Source organism: Doryrhamphus excisus, linkage group LG15 (genome assembly GCF_037039965.1).
Source record: "Doryrhamphus excisus strain RoL-2023G ecotype Guam linkage group LG15, RoL_Dexc_Guam_v1.1, whole genome shotgun sequence".
NCBI lineage: Eukaryota > Metazoa > Chordata > Actinopteri > Syngnathiformes > Syngnathidae > Doryrhamphus > Doryrhamphus excisus.
In genome coordinates, this window is record NC_136371.1 from 18,008,227 (window position 1) to 18,029,503 (window position 21,277).

A 21,277-nucleotide genomic window follows, 5' to 3' on the forward strand; every position below is an offset into this window, starting at 1 on the left:
TCCTTTATTCCACAAGGGTGGGATATTGAGTCAAAGATCCTTTACTAGACAGGAGTGCTCCATCAAGTCAGAGATCCTTTATTTGACAGGAAAGGTTTGCAGTAGCGTCAAAAGATCCTTCATTCCACAGGAGTGCTTTGCTGTTTTCAATGGCCTACCACAAGAAACGAGAGTCAAAGATCCTTTATTTGACAGGAGTGCTCTATCGAATCAAATATCTTTTATTTGACAAGAGTGTTTTGTAGTCTGCTACCAAGTCAATGATGAGGAATTTTTAACTCACAAAATGTTTAATGCTTTTTCCGTATATTTATATTTCTATATTTGCACCATTTTCTGTAATAACTCATGACTTTTTGATCATTTTTGCAATACCTCCCGCATTTAGAATTCGCCATCATACAGGCGAAGTGAAACATATCGATCTCATCACGCTCGTGTCAAACGGACACAGCTAGCACCGTTGGTATCACCACTATCGATATGTGTGTCGTCGTCAGTGACGTCACGCCACACTATATATATAAGCCCGCCGGGAGGTAGCTAGCTCTGCCACCGCCATTGTTACATTCTCTCTCTCCACCAGGGCCGGCCGGGTCCAAACCGCTTCCAAAACCTTCGTCTTCTCGCCCCCCTCACACATTAAAACAAAAAGACGACGACGTTCTTGACAGCCATCAGAAGTTGAACGTCAAAAGCGAGAAGAACCCGGCCCCCGGTGAGAGAGGCGGTGGGCGAACAACAACAACGACGACAAAGATGTCAGCGCTTTTCTCCATTTTAACCCCCCCATCCAAAAATCTAGGACTTTAAAGAAAAACACGGTTGAAATGGCGCTGAAATAAACCTTCTTAATGCCCCCTTTTCCGCACCGGAGAGAGAGGAATGTTCGCGGTGCTTTGGCCCTGCTGATGGAACAATGACTGTGGAGCTTCCACCTCCAACATCTCCTTAAAAGCTGCTGCTTCGAACAAAAGCTGCATTTTATTCCTTGGAGCTGACAACTAATCCATGATCTTTGGACGAAGAACAAGCTGCTTGTTTGTGGCCCAGGTAAGAAATCGAGCTTATTTGACCTATTTATGCTTATATGTGTTATATGTGTATATCAAATACATTCATAATCAATATATATGTATAATATTTACATGTTTTTCTACCTCCTGCTGCAAACTGCACCGTCATCATCACATCTCATCTCCACTATTACGCCTTTATTCATTGATTATTAATCCATAGGCAGGGCTTTTATTTCCATAGTTTAATCTATATGTACCAGTTTCCTTACAAATTACCACTATTTGGAAAGATTTCAGTGATTAAATTGAGTAAAAATACTGCAGTACAGGATATATTTAGTATTTGCTTCAATGTAAAAAAAAAAACAATGGCAGTATAACTTGCAGAGGAATTGGGAACCCAAAATGGTTCCCGGAGCTGAGTAAAAGGGTTTGATTTAGTAATAAATGAGCTATATGTGCCACTATTACAATAATAGTGGAAATGCTGTGAGGTCAAGGCGTGGGAGTGGGAGGTCTTTCTTGACGGTGCAGGTCGTCTTTGATTTTAGCACTGTGGCATTCGGAGCAAACGCCCATGGTTCGATTCTCCACTAGTAAGTGTTACTGGTATTCGTCCAAATGCAGCTCCTGCAATCTTGTGGAGTTAAAAAAAATTGAATGGGTAGGTTGCCTACAGCCACAGCTGTTCCTGCTAATGATTTGTAGTCTGCGTCATTTCCGGGGCATGTTACTTGGGTTCAGCCTTTAACGGGCGGACTGTCTGCGTGGCGTCTATTTGCTGAGTGTGCCCCCCTCCCACCCCAGACACAGTTTCCATGGAGGCAGGCTCGTCCCTCGGCCTCAAACGACGATACAAAGAGGTGGACCACGTCTCTCCCTTCTCGACGCCCAAAGACTCTGACGATGACATCTCCAGCAGCGACAGCGCCGACAGCTGCGACAGCCTCAACCCCCCCTCCAGGAGCGAACTCACCCGTGAGGAACCTCGAATCCAATTCACGACCGCCGTTCCACGTTTCAACCTTTTCCTTTCTCCTCCTGGTCAGCCACCTCCATCCTCAGACAACACAAGCCGTCGCCGGGAAGCAAGCGGGTTCGCTTCGACGCGGTGACGGTGTATTACTTCCCCCGTCGGCAGGGCTTCACCAGCGTGCCCAGCCAGGGGGGCAGCTCGCTGGGTATGGACCACCACCACTCGTCCATCCGCCGCTACACGCTGGGCGAGTTCGCCAGGGAGCAGGAGAGCAGCCACCGCCACACCTTACGTCAGCACCTACGCCAGGAGAAGCTCAACGCGCGCAAGCTGAAGGTAAAGCACCAGCCACTTCATTAGGTACACTCCACGATTGGCCACGTCGCGTGCTTCCATGAAATAGCAAAAACGCTACTCCAAGATGTTTTATAGGACGGGAGTGCTCTGCTGTCTGCAAGGTTCCACTGCCAATACACTAATCAAAGATCCTCTATGGGACAGGATTGCACTGCTGTTGTTGAGGATGTACTGTGAAAATATGACACGAGTGCTCAACTGTTTTTAGCAACCGGGAAAAAAATGCACTTTGCTGTTTTTAACGACCTACTGCAACAGACATGAGTCAAAGATCATTTATTTGACAGGAGCAGTCTGCTGTAGCATCAAAGATCCTTCAGGACTGCTCTGCAATTAAGTTCCTACCTGCTACAAAAAAATAAAACAAGGCAAAGATCCTTTATTTGACAGGAGTGCTCTATCGAATCAAAGATCTTTTATTTGACAAGAGTGTTTTGCTGTTTTTAACAACCTAGTAGTCTGCTATCAAGTCAACGATCTGCTGTTTTTGCGGATCTGCTTCAAAAATGCAAGTCAAAGATCCTTTATTCCGCAAGGGTGGTCTATTGAGTCAAAGATCCTTTATTAGACAGGAGTGCTCCATCAAGTCAGAGATCCTTTATTTGACAGGAGCGGTCTGCTGTAACGTCAAAGATCCTTCAGGACTGCGCTGCAATTATTAAGTTCCTACCTGCTACAAAAAAATAAAACGAGGCAAAGATCCTTTATTTGACAAGAGCGCTCTCTCGAGTCAAAGATCCTTCATTCCACAGGAGTGCTTTGCTGTTTTCAATGGCTTTTCAATGGCCTAAAGATCCTTTATTTGACAGGAGTGCTCTGTCGAGTCAAAGATCCTTTATTTGACAAGAGTGTTTTGCTGTTTTTAACAACCTAGTAGTCTGCTACCAAGTCAACCATCTTTAAGGAGTCATCTGCTGTTTTTGAGGATTTGCTTCAAAAATGCAAGTCAAAGATCCTTTATTAGACAAGAGTGCTCCATCAAGTCGGAGATCCTTTATTCCACAGGAGTTGCTTACTGTTTAACGACCTACCTCAGCAAACGCGAGTCAAAGATCCTTATTTGACACGAGCGCTTTGCTATCGAGCCAAAGATCCTATATTAGCAGGAAAGCTTTCAGTACCTAATGCAAAAACTCGTCAAACATCCTTGTGAGTGAGTACTTTGCATGCATGTCAAAGATTGTGAAATGACAGGAGTGCTTCTCCAGCGTTCCATGAGCTGCGTGTCCAAGCCTAAAACAGAAGCTCACCATTGAGCCCCGGGTGTCCTCCACAGCTGACCAGGAACGGCACGGTGGAGTGCGCCCAGGCCGACCTGCTGACCCTGGACGATGTGTCGGACGAGGACCTGGACATGGACGCCGTGGAGGTGGATGACTGCTTCTTCCTGCAGCCGCTGCCCACCAAACGACGACGGGCGCTCCTGCGGGCCTCCGGCATCGCCCGCATCGACGCCCGGGAGAAAACGGAGCTGCGGGCCATCCGCCTGTCCCGGGAGGAATGCGGCTGCGACTGCCGCCTCTACTGCGACCCCCGCCGCTGCGGCTGCAGCCAGGCTGGCATCAAATGCCAGGTAAATATTGTAGCATGGCTAGTGCTAGCATAGCTAGTGCTAGCATGGCTAGTGCTAGCATAGCTAGTGCTAGCATGGCTAGTGCTAGCATGACTAGTGCTAGCATGGCTAGTGCTAGCATAGCTAGTGCTAGCATGGCTAGTGCTAGCATAGCTAGTGATAGCATAGCTAGTGATAGCATAGCTAGTGCTAGCATATTGCTAGCATAGTGCTACCATAGCTAGTGCTAGCGCGGCTAGCGCTAGCTATGCTAGCACTAGCTATGCTAGTACTAGCTATGTGCTAGCATAGCTATATAGCTAGTGCTAGTATAGCTAGTGCTAGCATATTGCTAGCATAGTGCTACCATAGCTAGTGCTAGCGTGGCTAGCGCTAACGTGGCTAGCGCTAGCTATGCTAGCACTAGCTATGCTAGCACTAGCTATGCTAGTAACATAGCTAGTGCTAGCATAGCTAGTGATAACATAGCTAGTGCTAGTATAGCTAGTGCTAGCATATTGCTAGCATAGTGCTACCATAGCTAGTGCTAGCGTGGCTAGCGCTAACGTGGCTAGCGCTAGCATAGCTAGTGCTAGCATAGCTAGTGCTAGCATAGCTAGTGCTAACATAGCTAGTGCTAGCATAGCTAGTGCTAGCATAGCTAGTGCTAGCATAGCTAGTGCTAGCATAGTGCTACCATAGCTAGTGCTAGCGTGGCTAGCGCTAATGTGGCTAGCGCTAGCATAGTGCTAGCATAGTGCTAGCGTGGCTATTTCCCCAACTCTATATCATGGCTGTTTCAAGAGTCTAAACTGCGGCCCGCTTGATCCTCCAGGTGGACCGAATGTCCTTCCCGTGCGGATGCTCCAGGGACGGCTGCGGCAACCTAGCGGGCCGCGTGGAGTTCAATCCCCTGCGTGTCCGAACGCACTACCTGCACACCATCATGAAGCTGGACCTGGAGAAGAGGAGAATGTTGCTGCCGGTCCCGGTGGGATCCCCGTCCCAGGAGGCGTACGTCTCCGAGGCGGAGAAGGAGGAGGACATCCTGGAGCGGGAGAACGAGACGGCCGTGTTGCACCTGCAGAGCGCCGAGGAGCAGGACAGGCTGGAGAGGGAGGTGCAGGCGGAGCCTCTGGGAATGCTGGCGGAGCTTCCCGGGCAGGCGGAGGAGCCGCAGGTGGAGGAAGTCCTTCTGCAGGGGCCCTTCCCCACCGGGGCCACCGTGCTGTGCATCAACCAGGAAGAGGAGAACCCAAACGATGTTGGCACAGACTCCGCCCCTCTCCTTTACTACCAGCTTAGCTCCATCGAACCCGCCGCCTTCGAGACCCCCGCCAAGGCGCAGGAAGCAACAGAAGACGAAGAATCAAAGCTCCAAGATGACGACGACACCCCCGACGACCAACTTCCTCCCGACGTCTAGTCCCGACTTCTCTGCGCACGTTTTGCACATAACGCCTCCAAGAAGTAGAGCATTTCATGCAACGGCCGCCGTGGAGGCCGACGCACGCGGCCATCTTGGGTAAGACCACCTCAACGCATTGAAAAGAAAAACACGCACAGGAGGAAGAACTGCTTGCAAAGCGAAAAAAGCGACGTAGCCAAACTTTTGTCAAGCCAAATGACGGCAAAAACTGACCTAATAATCCTGGAAATACTTGTCTTCTCCTGTACTGTACCGCCGTCGCCGCCAGGCCTGCGTGTTGGCGGCGTGCCGGCGGCGCCGTGGCGTCAATCCACCTTCGTGTCGTACTTGCTTTGCCTGTGATGTCACTACAGTAGATCCCCGCGTATTCGCCTAGTTGCTTCAATGGCAACATTTTCCAGCAGGAAGATGCTACGACCAATTGCAGTACAATACTTCATACCGTATGCCTGCTATCGTTTGCATTTAAAATGCATTTTAATAACTGAGTATTATGAATTACATTTTTATTACTGCATACATCATTCTATTCTTCATAGCCCTCTGGAATAACGGAGATCTACTGTAGTACTATTATTATTATTATTATTATATTATGGATCTCTTGTGAATGAGTGTGCTTGTTGGGAAGGTTCCGTCTACTTTCATCTTCCTGGTGTTGTTCTAGTACGCAGTGGGTTCCGCATCAGTGGGTTCCGCATCAGTGGGTTCCATATCAGTGGGTTCCGCATCACCACCCACCACGCTGCTATGGTTGAGATATGATCCAAAGGTTGGTGTCTATCATTGACAATGTATTGCGTTTACATGGATCACAAATTGCTTGTTATTCTAGAACACTTCTGGATAGAAGTAGCCCGTGTTCCGTGAAGGGAAATGACCTGGCCTGCTTTAGAACCGGCTCGCATGTTTAACACCATGCCTGTTCAGGGGTGTAAAATCTGGCATGCTCTTCAATGAAACCTCTAGAACCGGAGTCACTTCTAGAACATGCCAAACAATGCACTCCGGAGCTGGTCTCAGGTCAGAATCCAGCACCAGAGTCTTATTATGATCTCACTTTGCTTTCTGTAAGAGTTCTAGGGCTGCAATCAAGAAGAACCCCACGGTTGTACACTAGAACTTGCCAAACAATGCCCTCTAGAGCTGGTCTCAGGTCAGAATCTAGCACCTGAGTCTTATTACGATCTCACTTTGCTTTCTGTAAGAGTTCTCAGGTTGCACTCAAGAAGACCACCAAGGGTTCCTTGGAGTACATACTAGCCGCTACACCACTCAACAACTTCACCTCAACACTCTAGAGCTGGTTCTCTAGAACTGAGGTTATATTCTAGAGCTTGAGTCCGTTTTTACACACCTCTCTGTAATCTTAACATGCTCAAGAACCCCCAAGTTTTCATTCGAGAAGATGCCTGAGGATACACTCTAGAATGGAACTCCAGGACCCTAGCTTGTTCAGGGACGTAGCATCTGGCCTGAATGTACCATTAGCCCAGTTCTGGAGGCCTGTGTAACATAGAACCAGCTGTGGAGGGCAGCATCAAACGTACTAGAATTGAATACCCAGCCTATTCAGGGATGGAGCATCTGGACTGAGAGAAACCTCGGGGTTCTTGGAGCATATCTTTTAAGAAAGGACTTGGGTTCTAGAACCTAACCTCGGGCAATGTGTAACGGAGAACCAGTCCTCGAGTGCGGCATCAAACATGTACTAGAATTGAACAAAAAGGTTGGGGTTCTGCCTGAGTGTAACTTAGACTCGTGGAAAGCAAAGTTGGGACTTGAAATAACAGACTGCGGCTCAAGAACCGAGCTTCAGGCCAGCTCTAGAGTGCAATGCTTGATATGTTCTAGAATAAAAACCACGGGGTTCTCCTTGAGCATACCCTTAATCCACCTGAGATTACAGTGACAAGTGTAATAATAGACCCTGGTTCTAGAGTGTAGACTCGGAACCAGCCCTAGAGCTAGAGACCTGTGTGACTCGGAACCAGCCCTAGAGACCTGTGTGACTCAGAACCAGCTCTAGAGTGCAACACTAGAATGTGACCAAGCATGTGCAGCGATGTTGGATTGGGCCTTCTAGGGTTCTAGAGTCAAACCTTGGGGTTGTTTGAGTGGAACCTTTAGAACACTTGCGGGAATGCAGGGAGAGATTCTGATTGTACAACGTAGCCCAAGGCCAGCCCTAGAGTGCAGTGCTCGGCATGTTCTAGAGTTAGACAGCACTCCTGTTGGATTGATCTGCAGGATAACCACAAGTATGTTCCAGAGTGCCATGCCTGTTCTAGAGCATACTTCTCAGTGTTGCCTCTGGTCTGTTCTAGCCTTTTCAGTCCGTTCTAGAGTCAAAGCTTCCAGCTCTCGTAGAAAGCAAGGTTGGCATTTGGCTCAAGAACCTAACCTCAGTGCTCGCTATGTTCTAGCACCAAACCTTGGTGTTCTTCTTGAGCGTACCCTTAGGCAACCCGAGATCTAGAATGTAGCCTCAGCCCAGCTCTACAGACCTGTGTAACATGGAACCAACTCTAGAGTGCAACACTAAGCCTGTACTAGAATTCTACAACATTTGGCCTGTTCTAGAGTGAAACAGGTTGCAAATGAACGTGTCGTTGACTCCCCAACGTAGCCTAAGGCCAGCCCGAGACTGCGGCGCTCGGCATGTTCTAGTCAGAGGTGGAACCCTGGAATTGATCTACAGGTGCCAACCAAGCTTGTTCTAGAGTCTGGCCTTGGGCCTCCTGCAGAGAGAGGGTGATATCAATGTTCTAGAATGGAACAGCTGGCAGCTCTTGAGGGAAAGGCAGGGTATGTTCTAGAGTGTGAACACCAGACCTGTGGACAAGTGGACCCGGGGTTGTTCTAGAGTCTGTTCTACAGTAACCACTGGCAGGTTCTCCAGTCTGAACACGAGACCTGTGCCCAAGTGGACCCTGCATCACTTGCAAACAGACATGTTCTGGAATCTTACCGCAGATACGCAGGAGGAAAACACTATTCTAGATGTTCTAGAGCGGACCAGCTCCGGAGTGTCAAAGGAAAAGGTAGATGGTGTGTTGCAGAACCAGTGTTGTAGGAGGGGGTGGGTGGTTGCCTACAGCCACAGCAGTTGATGTGAATGAATGAACATGAGGTGTCGTCTTTTGGTGAGTGAACGGAACGGTTCTAGAGTGTAAGGGTGGAGGATGCTCCAGTCAAATGTGACGTGCTGTGTGTGTGTGTACTATATGGGGTGGGGGCGGGGCCGGGGGCGGGGCTTGGGGAGTACATGACGGTGATATCATGTCAGATGTTCAGGAAGTGAACAGGAAGTGAGGTAATTATGAAGTCGTCTATTTAAATGTCCTTTTTTCTTACACCAACTAAACGTTTTGATGTGTTGGGGGGGGTGGCGGGGGGGGCTTTTTTTATTCATTTTCATTCATTGGAGAGGAAATTCATGACTGACATCTTTGTGGCCTATTTCTTCATCATCATCATCATCACCACGCTTGACTCCATCACTTTTAGCCGCGGGACCACTGCACAAGTGTGTGTGTGTGTGCGTGCGTGTGCGTGTGTATGTGAAAGGGAAGTGTGATGGTCGTGTTGTGTTCAAGAAGACTTCATTGAAGAACTCATGAAACTGTTGCCTAAAAGTGGATACCTTTGTTTTTCTACAGTATATAAAAATAAAGTGCACATTTAAAGATAACAATTGTGTCTGACTCCGTTGATGAGGATATTCCCCATGCTGGCAGGAATGGGTAATACCGCTTCCTCGTTAGTATAGTGGACAGTATCTCCGCCTGTCACGCGGAAGACCGGGGTTCGATTCCCCGACGGGGAGTTCTTATTATGTATTTCACATTGAACACCTAATAGACACAAAGGCAGCATTATTAGTTGATAATTATTATATCAACGGGAGCGACCTCTACTGGAAGTCTAAAGGATTTCACAAAATACTGTCATTTGTGATAGATAGGTAGCTAGTTAGGTAGCTATGTAGCGAGGTAGTATGTAGCTAGTAGCCAGGTAGCTATGTAGCTAGGTAGCCAGTTAGCGAGGTAGCTAGGTAGCTATGTAGCTAGTAGCCAGGTAGCTAGTAGCTAGGTAGCCAGTTAGCGAGGTAGCTAGGTAACCAGGATTAACGATAACAATAATCCATCCACCCTCTATTAAATTGGAAGAGTCAGAGCAAAGAAGTATAAAGAGTGAGAGGGTAGCGCCATCTACTGGAAAGGTGAGTCTGTAGGATTTCCGGGCAGGGAATTCCAACCATTTTAGTTGCCAAAAATGTAATAAAAATATTTGGCAGCCATATTTTTTATTCGTTATTAGTTTTTTGTTTTTCCTAATATCTACTACATCCATTCATACCCTGTGCATCTCCAGTGGGCGAAGCCCCCCTGTCCTCAGAACCTAGAGACGACCCTAATTCCAAGAAACATAATTTGATAATAAACGCGTTTTTATGTGTTTTTTTTTAATCATTTGAAGTTTACCAGCATTAAATTGTCATATTACAAAGGGGAAAAAGTTATATAGTGCAGTACACCTTGTAGACACTGGAGGGCAGCATTGACCCGTTGAACGATAGTTGAAGTCTTCAACTTTATTACATTCATATTCACATATAAATATATGTGAAATATGTATGCGAATAGTGACATTCACCACCCCCAAAAGTGAAATAACTTCCATATTTGTAATGAAATCCCTCCCATGAGCTCACCGCTTGGCTGAGAGCCCAGCTTCTCCTTCCTGGCTGTCAGAGCATGAACATCACGTGACGCAAGGCATGCTTGGAGTGGGACGTCAAACTCCTTGTGGGACATCCACAATCTTGTTTTTTATGGCACTGGATTCTGAGCTCAGCAGGAGACTTCATGAACACGACTGGAGTTCCTCTTTTTTTTTTAGTGCACTCAACCGCAGAGAGTATGAGGTCCATTATATAAATAAAGTTATAATACAGTATACAGTTCTGTAATTTAATTTCTAACAATTGAACACTCACAAATGAACCCCCCCCACCCCCACCCCAGAGTAGATTAATGCTGTGTTGTGTGTCGACCCGCGACCCCTGCAGGCCTCACTTAGCTTCCCAGACCCTTCATTAGGCCCCTGCAGAGTGTGACCACTCAGCCAGGGAGGAGAGGTTAACCCCCCCCCTCTTAAAGGCCGCTAATGACAGACTACAGCGCTGGCTCCGCCCCCCTGACAGGTGGATCAACGCACCCTTTGGAGAATGGCCCCAGGGGTTGCTTCACCCAAAGCTTTGTTAAAGCCGCAGCTGCTTTGTTTGTCACGATTTCTACTGATTTTCTTGCTAAAGGTCATTTTTTTTGTTGTATGTGGAGTACGACTAAAAACAACAACAGGTCTGTACAGGCCTCAACGTGCACTTTAATACGAGGGGTCACTCAATGGGCTTTGTTCTTTTTATTTTTTCACGCCTTTACCTGTAAACCATACTAATAAACCCTTTTATGACTGTAGGATAGCCAACAAAAAATGGAAATTGGATGAAAAAGGAAATTATAACTCTAAGCGTTAGCATTTAATGATATTAGCATTGCTTGTTTTTGTTACTGCTGTTGTGCAGTAAATAATGTAAATATTGCACTATACCCGTCACATCCACTATCTTCCTTGTTATTGTGAAAATGACTTTATGATACCATCTTGTACGAAATAGCCTTATGGCATGGTAGATTGCTATGATTTGCCGTGATGTGTTTGCCGGTCCTCAATTCACTCACAACAACTGCACTTCTCAGCATTCAGGCACACAATGTTGACTTTTAACGGACGTAATGGAATGTTTTATATGCATGTGAGTGCACCGGGAGATGCCCAGAGGGTTTAAGAAGACATTTTGGAGGAAAGATTGATGAGCACAAAGCACTCTAAGGCTTCTACTTTTTTGTCTCTTGGTCTACCTATCTTATACAAAAGCATATAAATGCATTCTTGAGATAATCTTAATTGTTCTTTTTTTTAAACTTCCAAATGTCTTTCAGTGGCAGCTAGAATGGAACTTAAGGCTGTAGTGTGTATGCCAGGCCTGAAGGGGGCAGTGGTGGCGATGGTGGTCAGTGTTTGTCATGGGCTCCAAAATGCCAATATCACAGCGGTGCCGGAAGACTAAGTATTCATCATCGAGGCATCAAACAAGTGAATATGTCGACATTTTTGAAGGAAAACAAGATGAATCCAACAGGTATGTACAGTTACTTGTACTGTAATATGTAATACTCGTACTATAATGCTGTAATACTGTAAATTGACACGTTTCATCAAGCTAGCTAACAACTGTCGCTGCCACGACGCTGGACTAACCACGCCCCTTACATTGAAACCGCCATCTTGAATTTAAAGGTGAAGCAACAACTTCGTTACCGTGATACTGGCACAAGATTAACTTCATAATGTCGCTTTGATATAATATAATTCAAACACAGCATTTTTAAAATTAATTTCAAATTCTATTTATGTGTGTGAATATGAGACGTTATAGGGCGGTCAGTGTCAAAGGATAAGCTAGCAGTCCCGTTTTTACCGGTAAAACTACCACTTTTCCGGCGCAGCACAACTTCCGGTCCACTCGGCAACGCTCGTTCAACATCGACGTAACACATCCTGTACAAAATAAAAGACGCACTCCAGTAGAATAGCATTATTAATTTCTGTTATTTTCCTCATTTTCTTCGGATCATTAGCCTAATATTAGATGTCATACTGTATGCTACTGAGACCCGTCCGCTAAGATGAATAAATGCCGCACCTCACATAAACCTAGTTGATAATCAATATACAATAAACAGTTCCTGTATGAGGACATACTTGGCCTTTAAAAGACAGGAAACAAACTGTTCTTAACAGTTTAGCATGTCTTCATGGTTACGTCATCACCGTCCTCAACTTGTGGCGAACATCACCATGGCAGCTGAGTCATGGAAGCAATTACAGACGTAATGTGACGTCATCACTTGAGGACAACTTTTGCTCAGAGGATGTAGTTTGTTTGGACGAGATAACTTCCAAGGTAGCCTCATCTCGCCTCCGCCCTGGAGACATTTTTAGGTGGAAAGAGGGAAAGTGGAGCTGAACGACAGCCGGGGAGTCACATGACAGGAAGTAGTGGACACCCCAGTGCTTGGATCCTGATAGTCATACGCAGAACATGTTTTTTTTTCGTGCCGAGAACATTCTTAACAGCTATACAAGTCAGTTAACCACTGCTGATAATAATAGAAATATGAATAGTCTGTTCCAGGGTCAAACTGTGGCAATCCTACAAGCTTTATTAGGTTTACAGGTCATGTTTTAAGTCACATTCTGTCATTTTCAACTGTCAGACAATTATAAAAAGAAGTTAATCATAATGTAAACAGGAATAGTCTGTTCCAGGGTCAAACTGCGGCCATCATACTGTCTGCGTTTTAAGGCACATTTGAACATTCTTAACAGCCATATAAGTGAAAAAGAAGTTAACCACTGTTAATAATAATGTAAACAGGAATAGTCTGTTCCAGGGTCAAACTGCGGCCATCATACTGTCTGCGTTTTAAGGCACATTTGAACATTCTTAACAGCCATATAAGTGAAAAAGAAGTTAACCACTGTTATTAATAATGTAAACAGGAATAGTCTGTTCCAGGGTCAAACTGCGGCCATCATACTGGCTGCGTTTTGAGGCACATTTGAACATTCTTAACAGCCATATAAGTGAAAAAGAAGTTAACCACTGTTAATAATAATGTAAACAGGAATAGTCTGTTCCAGGGTCAAACTATGCCCATCATCAAAGCGTTACAAAGTGTACAGAAAGCAGCAACGGAACAAAATGTGAGTCCTTGGCACATTCCCTTTGTTTGCCTTTCAAAATAAAATGTACTTTTTCAAAGTAAAACTCCAACATCATCAGACACATTTCATCTTTTTTTCTGAATTTTATGACTGAATGTATAAAAAAATGTATGCGCTCGCTTCCCTCACTTCCTGTTCTAGCTAGTAGCGTTCTCCTGTGCCGTCGCCCCGGTAACCACAGCATTGATGGCACAGCTCCTGTGTGTCGCTACTTGTGCATTCAGACATCCGCCGCATCGGGGGAGTCAAAAAATGTTAAAAAGGCAATTTACAGCAGAACACATGGTCACGTTAGCGCCAAGTGGCTAATAGAAAGCAGACCTCCTCGCAGCTGACACACACACACACACACACACACACACACAAGTGGGGAATGTGAGGCTTGTCCGTTCAGCAAAGAAGGAGAACACGAGCGAGAAGAAGAGCGATGCCAAATAGGAAAGCATGTAAATGACAATAGTCTGTTCCAGGGTCAAACTGCGGCCACCTTAAAAGCTTTTTAAAGTCTACAGGCCACCATTGAAGTCCCTTTTACATTCCTAACTGTTACACGGGTGTGAAAACAATAAACAGCCGTGAACGTTAGCATCTTCAACGTATTTTTTCAACCTTTTCTGGCAGGAAAAGCATGACGCTAACTCTTGAGCAACTTATTTCAACATAGGAAAACCGCCACAGCCACAGTGCATCAAGAGCAAGCTCACGCTGACGTAATTACACTGGTGGTACGCCACACGCGGCACCTCAGTCAGTCCTGTACATCGCCACCAGCTTAATGTACTTTTATGATGGTCAAGGTTTGACCCTGGAACAGACTATTTTTTATATTTTTATATACTATTTTTTTATTAACATTTATTAGCTTATTTTTCCACTTGTAAGAAAGTTTAAAATGTTAAAATGTGACTTCAAACACGGCCTGTACACTTAATAAACCTGTTATGATGGTCACAGTTTGACCCTGGAACAGACTATTTCTATTTACATTATTATTAGCATTGATTAGCTTTTTTCTTACACTTGTAAGAAAGTTTAAAATGTTAAAATGTGACTTCAAACACGGCCTGTACACTTAATAAACCTGTTATGATGGTCACAGTTTGACCCTGGAACAGACTATTTCTATTTACATTATTATTAGCATTGATTAGCTTTTTTTTTACACTTGTAAGAAAGTTTAAAACATTAAAATGTGACTTATAATATGGCCTTTACACTTAATAAACCTGTTATGATGGTCACGGTTTGACCCTGGAACAGACTATTTCTATTTACATTATTATTAGCATTGATTAGCTTTTTTCTTACACTTGTAAGAAAGTTTAAAACATTAAAATGTGACTTATAATATGGCCTTTACACTTAATAAACCTGTTATGATGGTCACAGTTTGACCCTGGAACAGACTATTTCTATTTACATTATTATTAGCATTGATTAGCTTTTTTTTTACACTTGTAAGAAAGTTTAAAACATTAAAATGTGACTTATAATATGGCCTTTACACTTAATAAACCTGTTATGATGGTCACAGTTTGACCCTGGAACAGACTATTTCTATTTACATTATTATTAGCATTGATTAGCTTTTTTTTTACACTTGTAAGAAAGTTTAAAACATTAAAATGTGACTTATAATATGGCCTTTACACTTAATAAACCTGTTATGATGGTCACGGTTTGACCCTGGAACAGACTATTTCTATTTACATTATTATTAGCATTGATTAGCTTTTTTCTTACACTTGTAAGAAAGTTTAAAATGTTAAAATGTGACTTCAAACACGGCCTGTACACTTAATAAACCTGTTATGATGGTCACAGTTTGACCCTGGAACAGACTATTTCTATTTACATTATTATTAGCATTGATTAGCTTTTTTTTTACACTTGTAAGAAAGTTTAAAACATTAAAATGTGACTTATAATATGGCCTTTACACTTAATAAACCTGTTATGATGGTCACAGTTTGACCCTGGAACAGACTATTTCTATTTACATTATTATTAGCATTGATTAGCTTTTTTCTTACACTTGTAAGAAAGTTTAAAACATTAAAATGTGACTTATAATATGGCCTTTACACTTAATAAACCTGTTATGATGGTCACAGTTTGACCCTGGAACAGACTATTTCTATTTACATTATTATTAGCATTGATTAGCTTTTTTTTCACTTGTAAGAAAGTTTAAAACATTAAAATGTGACTTATAATATGGCCTGTACACTTAATAAACCTGTTATGATGGTCACAGTTTGACCCTGGAACAGACTATTTCTATTTACATTATTATTAGCATTGACTAGCTTATTTTTACACTTTACAGAGAGTTTAAAATGTTAAAATGTGACTTATAATATGGCCTTTACACTTAATAAAGCGTTGATGATGGCCGCTGTTTGACCCTGGAACAGACTATTTCTATTTACATTATTATTAGCATTGATTAGCTTCATTTTACACTTGTAACAGAGTTTAAAATGTGACTTCAAATGTGGCCTGTACACTTCATAAACCTGTTATGATGGTCACACTTTGACCCTGGAACAGACTATTTCTATTTACATTATTTTTAGCATTGATTAGCTTATTTTTACACTTGTAAGAGAGTTTAAAATGTAGAAATGTGACTATGATGTGTTGATGATGGCCGCGGTTTGACCCTGGAACAGACACTCAGTGTATATGACTTTGTACGGGAAACAGCACGGGAAGTAGCATGGCCGCCGTTCCTTTAAGGCCGACACACGGTCGCTGTAAAGCGTGTATTCAGGAAGCGAAGGATGCGTCATGCGAGCCCCCTGCGGACTAGAAGTCCCCGCGGAGCAGATGACCATTCATGGTCATACCTGTCTGGCAGGGACACGCTGATTCATTTCCTCGTACGAACGACTCCCCGTGACTCAAAGTGAACGCTCCTCTAAATAAGGCAGCCGCTCTGGCCGCTTTGGGACCTCCGCCGCATCTTCCTCTCCAAACATCTCATTCACACATACGCTCCAGCTGTGAATCATCTGATTGGACGTCCCGTCGTCCCAGATTGCACAATCAGTCCCATTCTTCTCCTCCGTGTTTCATTGCAAGCATGATGTCTGGAAATAACCCGACTCCGCCCCGCGTACGGCATGTGGAATGCTCCAGAACCTTGCCAGCAGATAAGACAACGTCTCCGTGGAATTCTGCCACAGGGAACAAGTGATGGGCCATACTTTGTTCTGTGCTATTCCATAAATGAAAGAACCACCTCCCACCTTCCCTCAAGGTACTCCTCCACTTGGGGCAGGACCCCATTCCCAACCCGGAAGGATCCCTCCATCCTATTCTAACTGAGAACCGCGGCCTCATCCCAGAAGCCTCATCCCAGGAGTCTCATCCCAGAAGCTTCACTGTCAGATGCAAACCGCCCCAGTAAACGCCCGAAGAGGCCATCAGGACCACATCATCCGAGACCAGATCCTAAGGCCCCCGAAGCGGACCCCATCGACGTCTTGGCTGTCCATGACGATGATGACCAGAACGTGCTGGACTAACTGCTGCCAATGCGGACCAGGCTCCTGCTCTGGGTGGCACGTCCTGGTGCGCCACCCATCCCGTAGTCCCGGAGCCCCCACCACAGGACGCCACGAGGGACACGGTCAGATGCCTTTTCCAAGTCCACAAACCACATGAAGACCAGGACAAAAACCACGTTGAACCTCTGGTCTTAGCTGGGGTGGGTGAATACCCCCACCAGGCACCCTTCTTAAAGACGGGGACCCCGGTCTTCCAATCCAGAGGTACTGTTCCCGACTTCCACGCTATGTTGAAGAGACGAGTCAGCCAAGTCCCTCAACATCCAGAGCCTTGAGGAATTCAGGTCCACCCCCGGGGACCTGGCCACCCCAGGTACGTCACCCACGGTGATGGAACTGTACGCTCATGGATCCTCAGACTCTGCGTCCTCCATGGAAGGTATCTCGGTGGGACTCAGAAGGGCCTCAAAGTATTCCCAGTGGAGGTCAGCAGGCCCCCGTCCCGTACTGCTCCCCTTTTCTGAGGCGTCGGACGCTTTGCCAGAACCTCTTCCAGGCCGCCTCAAAGTCGTCCTCCATGGCATCTGTCATCTGCTCCAGGAGCCCCCCTTCCAAGCCCCATAGGCCCCCATCAAGGCCGACCCACGGAATACGGCCCATTCTTGGAATATTTTCCTGTCATTTTTGCCTTGAAACATTATACTTCCCACCAGTAGGGGGAGTCTAAGCGCTAACAGTGCTAACAGCGCTAACAGTGCTAACAGCGCTAACAGCGCTAACGTCGCTAACGGCCACGTGGTCGGTATTGGAGGTTGCCAAACATGGTGTAACGACACACACCATGTACGACACATCAGGGCGTGTCGTCGTGGCGACCGTAGGAGGAAGTGAAAGTTACTCCGCCTTAAAGTTCAAGCGAGGTCACACTAGCGGGTCACATGACCCCTATTTTCCACTCGCAGGCTGGTCAAAGCGGCCGTGTTGATAAACGTTGTGCTACACGCTAAGTCGCTGTCTGTGAAGGGAAGCACATGGTGTTGCCTTCACTGACCTCCGTTATGCCACACATGTTGTCTTATGACGGGTTCACAAAGAGCGGAAATGTGGAAATTGTACCCAAAATGAAACAGGCAGATCTATTTTTAGCCCTGCTGCAGGACCGCATGGCCAAGTCATAAAAGCTCGCAGCGGATTGGCTATTAACGAGCGTCCTGGAAGCAAAGAATTTTCCAACAAGATGTCCCTGAACGCCGCTCAAATGCAATAAAATCTTTTTCTTTTTCCTCTCCTGCTGCTGCTCTTGTTCTGGCTTGGATGTTGGCGAATAAAGGGGGAGTCAAAAGTGTGGCCTGGGGGCCATTTGTGGCCCGCAGCACATTTTAAAGATACCTGCAGTAATTTTACAAGAATAAATCCAAAATATTTAGAAAAAAGTTGTATTCTCTTTATGAAAAACATTTTATAATATGGCCTGTACACTTAATAAACCTGTTATGATGGTCACACTTTGACCCTGGAACAGACTATTTTTATTTACATTATTATTAGCATTCATTAGCTTATTTTTACACTTGTAAGAGAGTTTAAAATGTGACTTATAATATGGCCTTTACACTTAATAAACCTGTTATGATGGTCACACTTTGACCCTGGAACAGACTATTTTTATTTACATTATTATTAGCATTGATTAGCTTATTTTTACACTTGTAAGAGAGTTTAAAATGTGACTTATAATATGGCCTTTACACTTAATAAACCTGTTATGATGGTCACACTTTGACCCTGGAACAGACTATTTCTATTTACATTATTATTACCATTGATTTGCTTCTTTTTACACTTGTAAGAGAGTTTAAAATGTTAATTATAATATGGCCTTTACACTTAATAAAGCGTTGATGATGGCCGCGGTTTGACCCCGGAACAGACTATTTCTATTTACATTATTATTAGCATTGATTTGCTTCTTTTTACACTTGTAAGAGAGTTTAAAATGTTAATTATAATATGGCCTTTACACTTAATAAAGCGTTGATGATGGCCGCGGTTTGACCCCGGAACAGACTATTTCTATTTACATTATTATTAATATTGATTAGCTTATTTTTACACTTGTAAGAGAGTTTAACTAATAATATGGCCTTTACACTTAAAGCGATGATGATGGCCGCGGTTTGACCCTGGAACAGACACTGAGTGTACATGACTTTCTATGGGAAATATCGTAGGAGACAGGAACTGAATAAAGGGGGAGTCAAAAGTGTGGCCTGGGGGCCATTTGTGGCACATTTTAAAGATACCTGCAGTCATTTTACAAGAATAAAGTCAAAATATTACAAGAAAAAGTTGTAATTTTACCAGATGATCATAATGTAAGAGAAAATATCATTTTAGTAGCATAAAGTTGAAATCGTGGTAATAATAGCCATTTAATTTTATGACAATAAATCCAAAATATTTAGAAAAAGTTGTATTCTCTTTATGAAAAACATTTTAGTAGCTGAAGCACTAAAGGAAAAATATGTATGATGTATTTGGGAAATTATTTAAAAAAACAGCAAAAAGGTGGCACATTTTAAGGATACCTGCAGTAATTTTACTAGAATAAAGTCAAAATATTACAAGAAAAATTTGTAATCCAACAAGAAAAGGTCGTCATTTTACCAGCTGAACATAATATGAAAAGAAAATATCATTTTAGTAGCATAAAGTTGAAATCGTGGTAATATTAGTCACTTAATTTTACTAGAATAAAGCCAAAATATTTAGAAAAAGTTGTATTCTCTTTATGAAAAAAAAAAAAAATAATAGTATGAAGTAGAGTTAAACAACAGTCAGGTGGGCCGTGAAGCCGCCGGGGGGGGGGGGGGCTCGAACGCCAACCAGACTGCTGAACAAATAACCACGCCGTCCGCAGCCATAAACGGGACCAGAGGACAAGTGTGGAGCGGTTCCCATTGTGGACCGCAGACTTTCATTAAAGGTTCTCATGATGGACTTTGTTTGCCTAGAAACCCAATCCCAGACTGGGGCCGGGCTCCGTAATGAAGATCCTGACCTGTCAATCACCCCGTGTCCTCTGATGTCCTGGTGGACCTCCCACTTGCTCCGGATTGAACCCCCGTGTGATGGGCGTCTTTATAAGGTAAGCGTGCCTGCACGCGCGCACGTGAACATCAACAATGTGCTTATAAGGAGCCCTGGAGGTGTCGCACTGTAAGGCAGCCATGTTTATTTCAACGTGACGCCGCTTGCTAGCAGGCTACATTCTCTGCGGACCTCCGCTGAGTTCAAGAGCTAGACAGGACGTGCATCGGGGAGTCGGCGGGAGACGGAGAGCGGCGTGCCGTGCACGTTCTTTAGTTTGGGCGTTAAAGTACGGGCGTGCACGTGCGCATTCATGAGCACCGTTAGCTAGTTATTCATCATAACCACCACCTTCCTTTGTCATAGAAAGACTTGAAATCATCCACAAAGTCAAAGTCCGTGTTAGGTTTGCTCTTGTATGAGCACATGCACGCACCATGTAAACATGTCTCCGTTAGCCAGTTATTTATGATAAGCACCATGCATAAAATACATAGAAAAAACAAAAATCATCCACTAAATCAAACCCATGTCATGTTTGTTCATCAACAATGTAAACATGTCTCCGTTAGCCAGTTATTTATGATAAGCACCATGCATAAAATACATAGAAAAAACAAAAATCATCCACTAAATCAAACCCATGTCATGTTTGTTCATCAACAATGTAAACATGTCTCCGTTAGCCAGTTATTTATGATAAGCACCATGCATAAAATACATAGAAAAACCCAAAATCATCCACTAAATCAAACCCATGTCATGTTTGTTCATCAACAATGTAAACATGTCTCCGTTAGCCAGTTATTTATGATAAGCACCATGCATAAAATACATAGAAAAACCCAAAATCATCCACTAAATCAACGCCCATGTCATGTTCATCAACAATGTAAACATGTCTCCGTTAGCCAGTTATTTATGATAAGCACCATGCATAAAATACATAGAAAAACCCAAAATCATCCACTAAATCAAACCCATGTCATGTTTGTTCATCAACAATGTAAACATGTCTCCATTAGCCAGTTATTTATGATAAGCACCATGCATAAAATACATAGAAAAACCCCAAATCATCCACTAAATCAAAGCCCATGTCATGTTTGTTCATCAACAATGTAAACATCTCTCCTTAAGCCAGTTATTTATGATAAGCACCATGCATAAAATACATAGAAAAACCCAAAATCATCCACTACATCAAAGCCCATGTCATGTTTGTTCATCAACAATGTAAACATCTCTCCTTAAGCCAGTTATTTATGATAAGCACCATGCATAAAATACATAGAAAAACCCCAAATCATCCACTAAATCAACGCCCATGTAATGTTCATCAATAATGTAAACATGTCTCCATTAGCCAGTTATTTATGATAGCCACCATGCATAAAATACATAGAAAAACCCCAAATCATCCACTACATCAAAGCCCATGTCATGTTTGTTCATCAACAATGTAAACATCTCTCCTTAAGC

General features: G+C 44.0%; 2 protein-coding genes and 1 non-coding gene across 3 annotated transcripts in view; all 3 read left to right on the plus strand.

Moving 5' to 3' along the window:
* The first annotated feature begins 302 nt into the window (after nt 1-302).
* csrnp2 (cysteine-serine-rich nuclear protein 2) lies at nt 303-7,887 on the plus strand. The gene is made up of 5 exons (XM_058052335.2): nt 303-1,053; nt 1,827-1,997; nt 2,069-2,331; nt 3,629-3,925; nt 4,740-7,887. Exons 2-5 carry the CDS (start codon nt 1,838-1,840, stop codon nt 5,328-5,330), a joined length of 1,311 nt encoding a protein of 436 aa, XP_057908318.2. The 5' UTR covers nt 303-1,053; nt 1,827-1,837; the 3' UTR covers nt 5,331-7,887.
* A 1,203-nt stretch (nt 7,888-9,090) lies between these two features.
* On the plus strand, nt 9,091-9,162 carry trnad-guc (transfer RNA aspartic acid (anticodon GUC)). Its single transcript has one exon. It is a non-coding gene; the product is annotated as a tRNA-Asp (tRNA).
* Nucleotides 9,163-19,588: 10,426 nt separating this feature from the next.
* Nucleotides 19,589-21,277, plus strand: part of itga5 (integrin, alpha 5 (fibronectin receptor, alpha polypeptide)) — a 51,209-nt gene continuing 49,520 nt past the window's right edge. The window contains exon 1 of the mRNA XM_078796863.1: nt 19,589-19,853. The gene's annotated coding sequence lies outside the window, so the exon portion shown is untranslated. The remainder of the gene's footprint in view (nt 19,854-21,277) is intronic.